This window comes from Hevea brasiliensis, chromosome 17 (genome assembly GCF_030052815.1).
Source record: "Hevea brasiliensis isolate MT/VB/25A 57/8 chromosome 17, ASM3005281v1, whole genome shotgun sequence".
In the NCBI taxonomy this organism is placed as follows: domain Eukaryota; kingdom Viridiplantae; phylum Streptophyta; class Magnoliopsida; order Malpighiales; family Euphorbiaceae; genus Hevea; species Hevea brasiliensis.
This window is the reverse complement of record NC_079509.1, coordinates 55,369,166-55,382,755: the sequence shown is the minus strand read 5'-3', so window position 1 is coordinate 55,382,755 and position 13,590 is coordinate 55,369,166. Positions and strand designations below refer to the sequence as shown.

General features: G+C 29.2%; 1 protein-coding gene across 1 annotated transcript; it reads right to left on the bottom strand.

Annotated features, from left to right (window-relative positions):
• Window positions 1-6,125: 6,125 nt before the first annotated feature.
• On the bottom strand, window positions 6,126-13,352 carry LOC110645637 (CASP-like protein 2C1). Its single transcript, XM_058139031.1, has 4 exons — window positions 13,280-13,352; window positions 9,494-9,665; window positions 9,193-9,334; window positions 6,126-6,377 (listed from the first exon to the last, which is right to left on the bottom strand). The coding sequence occupies exons 1-4, from the start codon at window positions 13,350-13,352 to the stop codon at window positions 6,126-6,128; spliced, it is 639 nt and encodes a 212-aa protein (XP_057995014.1).
• Window positions 13,353-13,590: the final 238 nt, after the last annotated feature.

Below are 13,590 nucleotides of genomic sequence, written 5' to 3'. Positions count from 1 at the left end.
AACGCTAGCCAGCTCGTCCAAATGTAGGGAGCTAGGTTATGTGTGGTGGGTCCTGGGGTAACTCGACGTCTAGTGGTGATTAAAAGAAAGGCAAGTAAGATTTGCAGGTTTGGTTGAAGTCACCCTCAAACCAACACCAATAAGGCGGCGAGCTCGTCTGGAAGTGAAGAGGCCATGGCGGTTGATGATGACAGTTCTCTATGGGTTTGTTTCTCGATCAAGCTCTCTCTCTCTCTCTCTCTCTCTCTCCTCTCAATTTACTATTGATCCACCATTATTGCCACCAATCTTGCCTCATTGATGGTCATCAATCATTGCCTACAGATTTATGAAGTCGCTAGTGTAGGTGAGGAAATGGTTGCCAAAGGAAAGGAAGAAGAAAGGGGAAGGAAAACATGTTAGTGAAAAGGGTAGTTCATCAATTCCTCCTCGTTTTTAATTATATTTTTAATTTCAATATTAAGTGGAGCCCACTATAATAATTAAAAATATTTTAACTCTTTATTTAATGTCACATTATTAAAATTTAATAATGAGAACAAAAAAGTCTCATTTTACTAATAGTGTTAGAAATGTCTCAGTAATATTTAACAATGATAGAATAAATAGAGCCCTAACTATAAATTATCACTTTGTGTATATATATATATATATATATAAGCACTAGAATTGGGATTTCCTATATGTTTTTGTAGGATATTGGGCATGTGAGAAGCATGGAAATACTACCAAAAAACAAATTGTGATTCATGAGCTGTAAGGCACTGAACTTGAAGGTCCTAAAGATTAGTATAGAGACAAAAGAGAAGAGTCACCCCCAAAACAAAATGCTTGACTTTGAAAGAGCCGAATTTTGTCTAAAACAGAGAGGCAGTTGGACCATAAATTATGCATAGACATGCTGTTGAGGCTATAATTTTTGTGGCCACTTTTTCTAAAAGCTACATGCAACCATAAGCACTTTTACCCACTTTTTTTTTTTTTTTTTTCAATTATGTAGGTTAGAAAATAAATCTACTTTCATCAAATTGTTTTCTAAGTTTGGAAATAAGATAAGCGATGCTGTTAAGGGTAATTTGCCAAAAAAAATAGGCCACTATTAGATATTCTATGCCCTTAACTAAGTGTAAGTGTCTATTTAGTATTGTAGTTGGAGGGTTAAAATTACTTTTCAAGAAAAAGCACAACTTTAGATATCATTAAAAAAATAGTTTAAAAAAATCTATTTTGTTATTTTAGTATTTTTATGACTCTAATTTATTAAATTTAAATTTAAATTATTTTTTTAATATTATCTAATTAGATATATTAAAAAAATAATTTTCTCAACAACAGTTTCGATAATAATGCCAAACGGGTCTTAAATGATTGTGGCAATATAGATAGAGGGTTGGTTTAAATGGATTTGGTTATATTGAGTATATTTTTTTAAAAGGTTTGAATCAATTCAATTTTTAAAGTTTTATTTTTTAAAAATAAAATAATTTTATTTATTTATTTTATAGGCCAAAATTCATGCTAAACAAATTAAAACTAAATGAATCAATTCAGTTTTGGATCGTACATGAAGTCAGATTGATTTCAATTTTACAGGTAATTTGAATTAATTTTAATTTTAATATGTTAGGGCTATAGTTGAAAATTTTCTAACTCTAGTATAAATTTCAATGAATTTTTAATTAATAAAAAAATAACATTATAGAAATAAAAGGGGAAAAATGTTACTTGATTGGGCTAGATAGTCTTCGCATTTAGCATAGAAATAACTATTGACCAAATCTGTCTAATTGAGTCATATATATAAAAGGATGAATTACTCTTACATCAATCACTATTTCCATTATTCACTACTTCCTTCGTTCTTAGATTTTTACAATTACATTAATTAGTCCAATTTTTATTTCATCAATTAAGTAGTCTTTCATCAAATTTTAAAGTCTTTTGCGGTTCTAAAATTCTCATAACTTTATTGTACATCTTTCTCCCCCATCCCTTAGTCCTCTCTGTCATAGAGTTGGCAATAGGGGTGGCCACGGTTCAAGATGAAATCATGAACTGGTTCAAGCGGTTTGAAGTCAAAAAGGGTAGCTTAGACAAAAAATTTAAGTTATATTTGTAAAAATATTTTATTTTTTCTTAGAAATCTTTCAATCAAAATAAAATAAGAAAAAAAGAAAGAAATAATTTATCTTTATTTAATAAATAAAGATTTGACCCGATAAAAAACTAGAGATGAAATTAATTTTTTTAAAGAAAGTATGAACTTAATTTTACCTATATATCCCTTTAGGATTTAGAGAAATAAAAATTTCTAGTTCTATTACTTGTCTTTTTTAAAAAATTATATAATAATTGATAATTAAAATTATAAAAGAGAAAAAAAAATTAAAATAGAGGGTATTGGAAATTTTATTTAAAAATAAAAATAATTGAGATAATTAAAAATAAGTATATAAAATAATAAAGTAGGAAAATTGAGAGAGTATTGGAAATTAAAAAAGAAAATAATTATTTAGAGAATTTAAGAAAAATTGAAAAAATTTAAGAATTGAAGAAAATCAGAGAGAATTGTGTAGAGAATTAATGATATATATAAATGAATTAGGAGTAACGTAACATATTTTTTATATTTTTAATTTTAATTTCGAATCATTTTGATTTGGACCGTACACCCCCTAGTTGGCAATTCATGTTTGCAGGTCATAATTGAGTTATGTCAACCTATATGCATAACATAAAAATAGCTAACCAGAACATGACTCGTTTAATTAATCATGTTAAAATACTTAATTCTAACATAGATATATTTAAGATATAGGTTTATGGCATGACCTTGTTACCCATTTAAATAAATAGGTCATTAACGTATTATATGACACAATATGATATGTTTAACCCATTTAATAAATGAGTCACATAAACGTCACTAACATGGCACGTTTACACATTTAACTAAACAACATGCTAAGACTTATATTAAGCAACATCATCAAAATATATAAACATCATCTAAATATTCAAAAATATTCAAATATCTAATTATTTAAAAATGATCAAATATCAAAATATCATCCAAATAACAAAGTTAATTAACATATCAAAATAAAACAGTTTAACATTTTAACCCGATCAAATAAATGGCCTATTACGTGTTTAATTGAATTAAGCGAGTCAACCTGATTAAACTTTTATTTTTAGCGTATCCTAAATGGATTGACATATTTATGACCCAAACTTGTTTATGATAAACCCAAACCCACCTAACTACTATCTATAAATGGATCGTGTCATAAAATTGCTAGCTCAACACACCCCCAAACCACACCCCCCCCACCCCCTCTTTTTCAAGTCCCCAAATGCCTCTCTTTCCAATTTGATCTCTTTTTGCATTCAAATGCCAAATGAAACTCCGAAAGCTATGCCACATGTCAGAGATAGAAGGAGAGAGAGAGAGAGAGAGAGAGAGAGATATACAATAGGAGAGGAAGAGAGATGCAAGGAAGAAAGAGGGAGAGGGAGAAGGAGAAGGAGAAGGAGAAGGAGATATTTGAGTTGAAAAGCCCAACTTTCTTCAAATAGTATATTTCAATTCTCAATTTAAGATATAAAATAAAATCAAATAGTAGAGATTCAAGCCTACGTGTTATTACATTTCCCATCTCTACTTGTTTTCGTTTTTATTTGCTGAAGAATTATATTTCATCTTTCTTTTTGATGTCAATCCATCGCTTCAATGTTTCTAAGAGCTATCTTCAACAAAAATGAACATCCAACAAACTGTTGTTTCGTTGGAAAGTGATACAGGGGAGATAGAGTGGGTGAGGGAGAGAAATAGGAGAAGGAAGGGGAGAGAGAGAGAGAGAAACATTGGGGGGGAGAGAAACAAATCAAGTGACTTTTGTATTTAAGAGAGGGAAATGTTAGTTAATGCCGTTAAATTTGTACCTATTTGATTGAAATTAAGGCATGCAAGACCTATTTGGATCTTGAAAAACTTTAAGAAATTATATGACTATTAGGTAAAATTTTAAGGATTTAAATAGATCTTTTGCCTAATTTTTTTTTTATATATATATCTTTTAAAATGAGATATAAAAACTATAGCGAAACTAATGGCAAGTTTATTAACTTTTTTTAACAAAAAAAATTAGAAAAGTGAAAACTTGAAACTAGGTCTCACTGGTAAGTAATATGCCTTCAATTTAAAGGTGTAATAGCAAGAAAATTTTTAATTTTAGTCTTTTTTTTTGTTAATTTTAAAATTATTTATTTTTATATTAAAAATTAAAAAAAATATTAATTATCACTCAATCACTTAATTTCTGTTAAATAAAAATAATTATAATAATATACATCTATACATAAAAGAATATCTCTCTTCTTTTATAATTGTTGCTACCATTTTAAATCGAGAAAAAGAATTTCCATATAAAATCTCAATATCTAAACTGTTTAAAGGGTATAAAGTAGATTAATTAAGTTGAGCTTGATTCGAGATCAACAAGTCTATTTTACCTCTTTATTAAAATGAAGCTGACCACTACTAACAGATGGTTGAATCACTGTTATAAAATTGATTTTTATGCAAATTTTATTTATAAGGTCGTTATTATTGAGAGCGTATATTTAAATATCATTTCTGATCTGAATATGGAAAACTATGTATTTAAAATAGAAAAATACCCTTTAAATTAAATTTTAATTATTTTAAATTATAAATCACTACTATATATGTATTTTCAAATAAATTTGAGTTGAGTTATGAAATATTATATTAAAAAAATTGAATTAATTTATAAATTGCTTGTAAACTAAAAAAAAATGAACAAAAAATAATATTGGCACATATTTTAATCTTCAAAATTGAACTTAGAAAATCCACCTTGAACCTAAAATATTATAGCGTAAACTCTAAACTGAATTGCCCTTCACATAATTAAATAATTGGCAGGGAACTTAATTATTATAAAGGTATTTAATTATTTGTTGATAATGTGTTATGAACTAATTGTTACACCAATTTCCAAACCCTTACAAGAAAATACGATCCCAAATGTGTTTGCTTGATTACATGAAATGACATAATTAGTGGGGTTTCTATTTATTGGTCGATGTGGTCCTTAGGTTAAGATTCTTAAATATTGTCCTTGCGTCTTGGACATTGTTCTATTGTGGTCCATATACATAGAGATTTATTTGTTTTTCTTCGATGTACCATGCATCAGTGGCTATATATATATATATATATATATAGCTGCTTCTAATTCTATATTATCCCCATTTTAGTATGATGGAGTTCAAAATATAAAATTTATTTATAGAATTCATTTATAAATAAATTTTTATATTTGATATGCTGAAATTTAAAATATTTATTTAAATTGAATTTTTGCAAAATCATATTTAGAATAAATGCAGAGTGAAAATTATTGATATTTATTTTTTAAAATATCCTTGATATATTAATTTTATATAACAAATAATAAATTTATAATTATATTTTTTTATTAAAATACATAATATATCTATATTTTATATATAATTACCCTTAAAATAATATCTATTACTATGTAAATTAAATAATTTAGAATGACAAAATACAATAGATTTGACAAATGAGGGTGAAAAAAAATTAATATTGTGAGGGAAGAGAAATAAAAATTGAAAATATAGGTAATTTTATCATAAAAATGTTTATGATAAATATTGTGGAATTCATTTGAAAATTTCACCTATTTTGATGGAATTTGTGATAATTATATTCAATTATGCAGAATTCAAATCATAGATTTTTTTTTTTTATTTCAAATACAAAATTTTGAATTTGGAAATAAATTCTTGTGGAATTCAAACATGCTCTATAATTCTATTATTTGCCATGGTAAAGCTTATATTGCAGTCTTCTTTAATAAAACAACCTCTTGCTGATAGAAAGTAATAAATATAATTTGGGCAAGTCACATATGACTTTTTTTTTTTTTTTTTTAATAAAGAACAACACACACATTTACGGGTAACCCATATCTCACAACAGCTACTTATATAAATTGTATTTAATCACACTTATAAAAGATCAAATCTTGCAAGGTTTTGCAGCTATTAGAAACTTAACCACTTCAGAAAAATTAATTGGTCTTTAAGAGCAGAAACTGTTTGGGTGAGCAAAGCCTACACAAATTGAGGGCTGCAATGGAGGATATAAAGCCCATAAAGGCATAGGCTATGTAGCTGCAGATCAAAGCACCACCAATTTGGTGGCAGTATCTGGTGAACTTGTTACACCACTTCATCCACTGCATGGCCTCAGCTCCTGTCGCTGCCAAAACTGAGTGCTCTTGTACTGTTGAGGTTGCGGCAAATGTTATGTACACTGCAATCTATTTATATACAATATAATGAAAATCAACCGCACCAAAGGTTTTGAGTTAATTTGCTTGTCAAGCTTATAGGTTCTCAAAAGGAAAGGCAGCGTTAATGGCTTCTTATTGAATTTCTGACTTTGAGGGGAGAAAAAGAAGGCAGGCAAGCCCAACCCTACCTGGCAGGGATTAACCTTGGCCTGGGCCTATTGCGACTTAATTATTTGTTCAATATGACCTACAACTCTACTCAATCTCAACTGTCTTTATCAAAAAAAAAATGACTATATGGATTAGCTTTCTCCACCACTCGCGATTTTTTTGGTTAAATCCTCGAAATGTGTAATGCTTCTAGGTCATATTATATACTCTCCTCCAAGTCAATTTTGGTCTACCCCTTTTTCTTCTATCCTCTAACCTAATGTGCTCTACTTGTCTCATGGAGCCTCCGTATGTCTCGCTCACATGAGTCAACCACCTCAATCTCCCTTCTCTTAACTTATCTTCAATTGGCACCACTCCTACCTTTTATCTAATACTCATTCTCATATCTAGTGGCCACTCACCCACCCACCACCTCATTCCTTCATCTCTCTTTCTATCTTATATATATATACTTTTTCAAAGGACAACACTACCATATAACATAGCTGGTCGTATATATGCATTGATAAAAATTTTCCTTTCAATTTATTGGAAATCTTACGATCACATAAAATTCCCATGACGTCCACTTCAACCATCCCGCATATCCTATAAACTAAATCCCTCCCTCACTCCCCCATCTACTTGAAGGATTGAGCCTAGATATTTAAAGTGATTACTTTGGGATACCCGCGTATCACTCCGTTCAAACTAACTCCTTCCTCACACCACTTGGCCTTCACAACTTGCAATGCATGTGATATTCTCTTCGCTCTACTTAACTTAAAACCCTTTGACTCTAGAGTACTTCTCCAAAGTTCTAGCTTTCTATTGACTCCTTCTCGTGTCTAATCTATTAGAACAATATCATCTACAAACATCATACACCAAGGAATACTCTCTTGTATATGTTTCGTCAATTCATCTAAAACTAATGTAAAAAAGTAAGGGCTTATGGCTGATCCTTAGTGTAATCCAATTGAGATCGGAAAATCTCTTGTGTCCCTTCCCACTGTGCGCACAATAGTAGTTGCTCCTTCATACATATCTTTCAATACTTGTATGTACCTAATAGATACCATCTTTTGTTCTAACACATTCCATAAGACCTCTCTTGGAACACTATCATAAGCTTTCTCCAAATCAATAAAAACCATGTGTAGATCTTTCTTCACATCTCTATATTTCTCCATCAAGCTTCTAATGAGAAAGAGGGTAAAAACTCTTTTATTAATTGTATTAGATTAATCCTATGATATGGATTTGTTCAATATGACCTATACAATAAAAATTGTATTAGATTTATTAATGTTTTATTACCAAAAGGGTCAAATTTTATATTAATTTGCTAGTTTAGGATTTTTTTTAGAGGAAAAGGAAAATAAGAGTAAAAAATTAAAAAATATATATATTTACTATTTTGTATTTTTATTTAGATGAAAGGAAAATAAAAAAAGGAATGAAAATAAATTATTTTCTTTTATTTGCTTGTAACACACATATATATGAAAGCTAAAGATATAAAAACATTTAATCACAGTTTGATAAGTGTATTCACCACTAATTGAAATTTTGATATAATTACTAAAAAAATAATAATTCTATTCAAAAAATTAATTAATTTAAATGATATGAATGATCTAAATATATAATCATAAGATTATATCATTTGTAAATCAAATAGTTTTAGATAAAGCAAATAAATTGGAATTGACATTTGGCATAATTAATAAAAAAAAATAATTTTATTTTAAAAAAAAATTAAATGTATTATATTTTTACATTCTAATGAAATATTATTTAGAGAAATATAATTAATAATAATTTAAAAATAAAATTTAATTTAATTTAAATAGATTTATAATTATTTAAAATTTTAATAAATTTTAAATAAAAGAAATTTTTGATAAATTTATAATTTTATTGTATATATTTTTAAAAAGAAATTAAATAAAAAAATTATAATTTTCTTATGAAAGATAAATTTTCTTCATAAATTTTCTCTAAATTAAAGAAAAAAAATTTTAAAAATATTATTTTTCATTTCTCTTTATTTTTTTTCCCTTTATTTCCAAAAAAAAGTAAAAAGTTGTGAATCCTTCTTTTTTTTTTTTTTAAATTATTTTTCTCCTCTTATATTTTAAAAAATCCAAGCAGACCATTAATTTACTGAATATAATCTGATCGAGTTGGGTTGGATCTAGGAAGAAAAGCTCATACGTGAAGACAGCATGTTTCTTAACCTGGGCTGGGGGATCTCGGCCCATATTCTATGTTTTTTTTTTGTCTTTATATTCACATATAAATCAAATTAATAATTTTATAAAATTTTATTTTTCAAAAAAGAAAATCAATTTTATTTTGCTTATTTTGATTTTAAAATAACCATTTAGATTTAATATAAAAATCATTTTAAATAATTTTTAATTAATACATTTAAAATATATTTTTTTAAATAACAGCAATCTCAAATAAACTCATAGTCAAATATTTAAAACACTATATGATTTTAACATATAATCTGCGCCCAAATAAAAGGATTGCAAGCATCTCACAGAGACTAGAGAAGAGAAATCTAGCCTTGATGAGCATCCGAAATACCAAAGCAATTAAGCAAGCATATCCCTATTGTAATCCAAAAATTAACTTAATAGCTTATGTTAATGTAAATTTATCAAGAAATTAGCACCTGATCCAACAAATAACAACACCAATCCATATATCTATAAGAACTCTTAAAGCTTCCCTTGTACCGAGCTAAGAAAGAACTTCTGCTTATTAGTTGAATAAGATTGTAAGCAGCAGCCACAGAATCCACGTACACCAAAGCTCTATGTCCAAGAACAAAAAAAGAACATATCAATACGTAGAAAACCAAACGCATATCGATAGTACTGAATTCCATTTTAAGACTGCATGAGTTGAAATCGCAGTTCGAAACGCAATTAAAAAAAAAAAAAAAAAAAGAGAATTGAAGAAATAGAACTTACAGGAGAGCTAAGTCCTTGGATGTGAATTTCTTTCCAAGGTATGCAATTGACTTTGTCTGGGAATCTAACCCTACTAAACAAGCTGCCAAAACCAAGAACAAGATTGCACAAAGCCTTGGAAAAGCCTCTATTTTGGATGACTGTGATGCGTTGTTTTTGGGTAAGGGATAAACTGATTTTTTTTATCTGCAATTTCAGGCCAATGGTAGAAGAAAAAGGAGGATGAAATTAAAATTGAATGTTTTGAATAATTGGTCCAAAATTGAAATATTTGAATAAAATAATAAATTAATGCAAATATTTGAATTTTTTTAATTGAATTGGCTTAAAATGTTTAGTTATTATTAATTTAAATTCTGAATTATTACATTATAAAATATAAACTCAATCATTCATTAAAATCATTAAATTATAAGTTTTTTTTTTTTTATATATAAGTGAATATTTTACTAATTAAAAATAAGTCTAGGAAAAAGTTAGCTTGGTCGTTTCCAAAACTAAACCCAGGTAGTCAATTGTTATTGGGAAATTATTCCGTGAACCTAGTGTATAATGCCATAGACATTAAATGATGCTCCAAACCTATAAGATTAAGACATGTGATATTATGTAATGAGTCAGAAATTTATCAAAAAAATTAATGAGTATAATATTCTTATTAACACCATCCAGCCTCCACTAAACTTACTTTCCTTGTAAATTAAAAGAACAAACATAGAGTTGACAGTTCAGTTTGATTTTTCAGGCCATTTTTTTCTTTAAAAACTCGTTTTGGACTGTAGCATGGACATTGTATCCTCAATGCAAAAGCTTGTGGACATGGGGGTGCCCAAACGCCCAGAAACATTTATTACATAAATAGTCTTTGAAGATTCATTGAAAGAAGTAGCTGGACTACTAGAGTCATTACAGTCTAAGAAAAGTTTCTGTGTAGGAAAAAACAAGAGATAAGAAACAAAAAAAATAAGAAGAAGCAATTGCAGCTACAACCCACAATTGAGATGGAGAAACCGAGGTGCTTATGTAATTTGTCATTGGAAAGAGAGGATAATGAGGTTATTGCGTTACTGGAATGAAAAGCAAATTAAGAAACAAAAATTAACTCAAGTGTATAAACACATAAAAAGAAAGCAAAGATACAAGAATTTTATTAAGAGAAAATGATAAAAAAAAAAAAAATCTTGTGCCACATAATCCATATCAATATGATGAAGAGAGATTACTGTACACTTAAACGGTGTTAAATTTATTTGGTTAAATTATTTTTTAAAGTAAATTTCTTATTTATTATATAACATCACACGTGTTGTGATTTGCTTGGTCGGGTGGTGCACCGGACTATGCAATAATCTCCCGCAATTACTAGTAATTTCCTAAAACTTGCTTTACAGAGAAATGACTTCTTTTTCCTGTTCCCACCTAAACTTTGCTTTTACCATTCAAGATTGTGAGTAATTCTGGGTGGAGGAGACTCCTCCCACGGTTTCTGTTTTATTTTGTGCTGATGTAACTTATCTTGTTTCTTAATGTCAATTTTCGGCTTTGACTCTTAAGGGGGAAAAATGCTCATTTAACATAATGTCAACAAATGCTCTTTCTACGCTCCCTGCAAGTTTTCCACTCTTTCTAGTGCAAGTGGCGATTCCAATATTTTTCTATTCTGTTAATTTTCCTTCTGCAGTTTTAGATGTGTGCCGAGCTGATGTATCTTCCAGATTGGTTTTGTTTAATGCTATTGGTGTTTCCATGTGTGTGTGTGTGTGTATATATATATATAAATCCACTGGACATTTTATTTACTCAAGAAAACGTATCACATAAAGATTGATATTTGTTATCATATTAAACCAGATTATAAATAAAAGACATTCTGGGGAGATTTTTAACACGGCTTGCAGCCATACATATAGACATGGCACGACCACTTGAACGAGGGTGTTACATGCTACATTTATGGACTTGATGGATAGGGTTTTCCAACCTTATTTGGATTCATTTGTGGTGGTATTTATTGATGACATCCTTGTGTATTCTAAGTCTGAGGAGGAGCATGATCAACATTTGAGAATTATTTTGCAAACTTTAAGGGAGAAGAAGCTTCATGCCAAATTCTCTAAATGTGAATTATGGCTTAAACAAGTGGCATTTCTAGGGCATATCGTATCAACTGAGGGAATAAGGGTGGATCCTAGCAAAATAAAGGCCATATTGGAGTGAAAGCCACCTAAGAATGTAACCGAGGTAAGAAGCTTTCTGGGATTAGCGGGATATTATAGGTGATTTATGAAGGGGTTTTCAATCATTGCTTCGCCTCTCACTAAATTTCTTAGGAAGAATGAAAAAATTGTGTAGAATGATAATTATTAGAAGAATTTTGAAATGTTAAAGATTTTGTTAACTGAAGCTCCTATTCTTGTATTGTCCACGGAAAGAGTAGATTATACAGTCTACAATGATGCTTCACACAATGGGCTTGGGTGTGTACTCATGCAAGATGGTAAGGTAATAGCATGTGCCTCCAGATAGCTCAAGCTACATGAGCTTAATTATCCCACTCATGACTTGGAGCTTGCAACCATTGTGTTCGCACTTAAAATTTGGAGGCACTATCTGTTGATACGATGTTGTCCGCAAGTGCACGGGCCACAGTAGTATAGTTTTAAAAAAAATGATATCGATCCCACAGGGAATTGTGCTTAAATTGGAAATAAAAGTATAAGCTAATTAGAATGACAAAAATTAAAGATGTAAAATGAAATTTGGAATAAAAATTGGTATTTGAGGAATTAAAACTAAATCAAACAATTAACTAAAATTAATTAAACTAGATTACCAAAAATTAATTTGAAATTTCTATTTATGAAATTTGAGAGGAATTAAATCTAAATTCAATAAAAATTAAAGTGATTCTAGAGATTGGATTTTTCAATATTGTTTGCATGTGGTTTATCCCTAATTTAGCCAAACACATGAGAATTGAAATTTTGAGGGAAATCAATTCTTAAATTTTTGAAACCTTTTTCAAGCATCTCAAATGGTTTTCATTAAATCAAACCCTGTTTTCACGGTATTTCAAACCTAACAAAAACCCATTTAAAGCTCTAATTGATTTTTGGAAAGTTCCCCTTAATCCTCTTAGCTTATCTCTAACACCAAGAAAATAAAGTTTATTGCAAGATTATCTATCCCTAATATTCACTTTTCAGTCCATCTATTAAGGATTAAAGCTTAACTTAATGAGGGCCCATTCATCAAGCAAGGCAACAAGCTCACAAGCAATAAATCAAAATGTAACAAATCCCATTTAAATGGCTAAATCAGTTCAAAACCACAATACATATCAATATTTACAAACCCATCTCTAAAATCTCAATCAACTACTCACTATTCATAGTTTTAAGACAAACCCAAATGTATAAATGAAGAAATAATGGAAATGTAAGCTAAGAGGTAGAAAAACCCAGAAAAATGCAGAAGGATCTACTGCAGAAAAGTGCAGAAACGTGATCCTTGCTGCTGCTGAAAAAATGCAGAATGAGCTCCTCTCTTTCTCTCTTTCTATCCTTCCAAAAATGCCTCCCTTGCTCTCTCTGGTAAGAAAATGATAAATGAGACTTTATATAGGTGAGGGGCCTGCCCTAGAATGGGTAAAAAGGAGGAAGGTTCCAGAGAAAGTGAGGTAAAAAGCTAGAGTAACGGAAATGCCACGTCAACCATTTCCAGTAAAAATGACATAAGCCGAGTCAGTTGTGTCGTGGGTTGTGTCGCGGGTTGTGTAGCTCTCACCTGAATATCGACGATCGACACAACTGCGACATAAGCTAATTCGATTGTCTTTGCAGTTGTGTCGCTCTACCATTTTTACTCAACTTCAAAATTTTTGCAATTCGACTTTAATCTCCTCCAAATAACTACTCTGATCAAAATACATCAAATTTCTCCAAATTTAACCTACAAAACAAATAAATTCCAAAAATTAAACTAAGAAAAGTGAAAATTGCAAAATTGACTAAATATATACTAATATCTATAATAATGGCTATGAACAAGGGTAAATTATGTGCAAAAATTATATCTAAATGATGATATAAAATGCA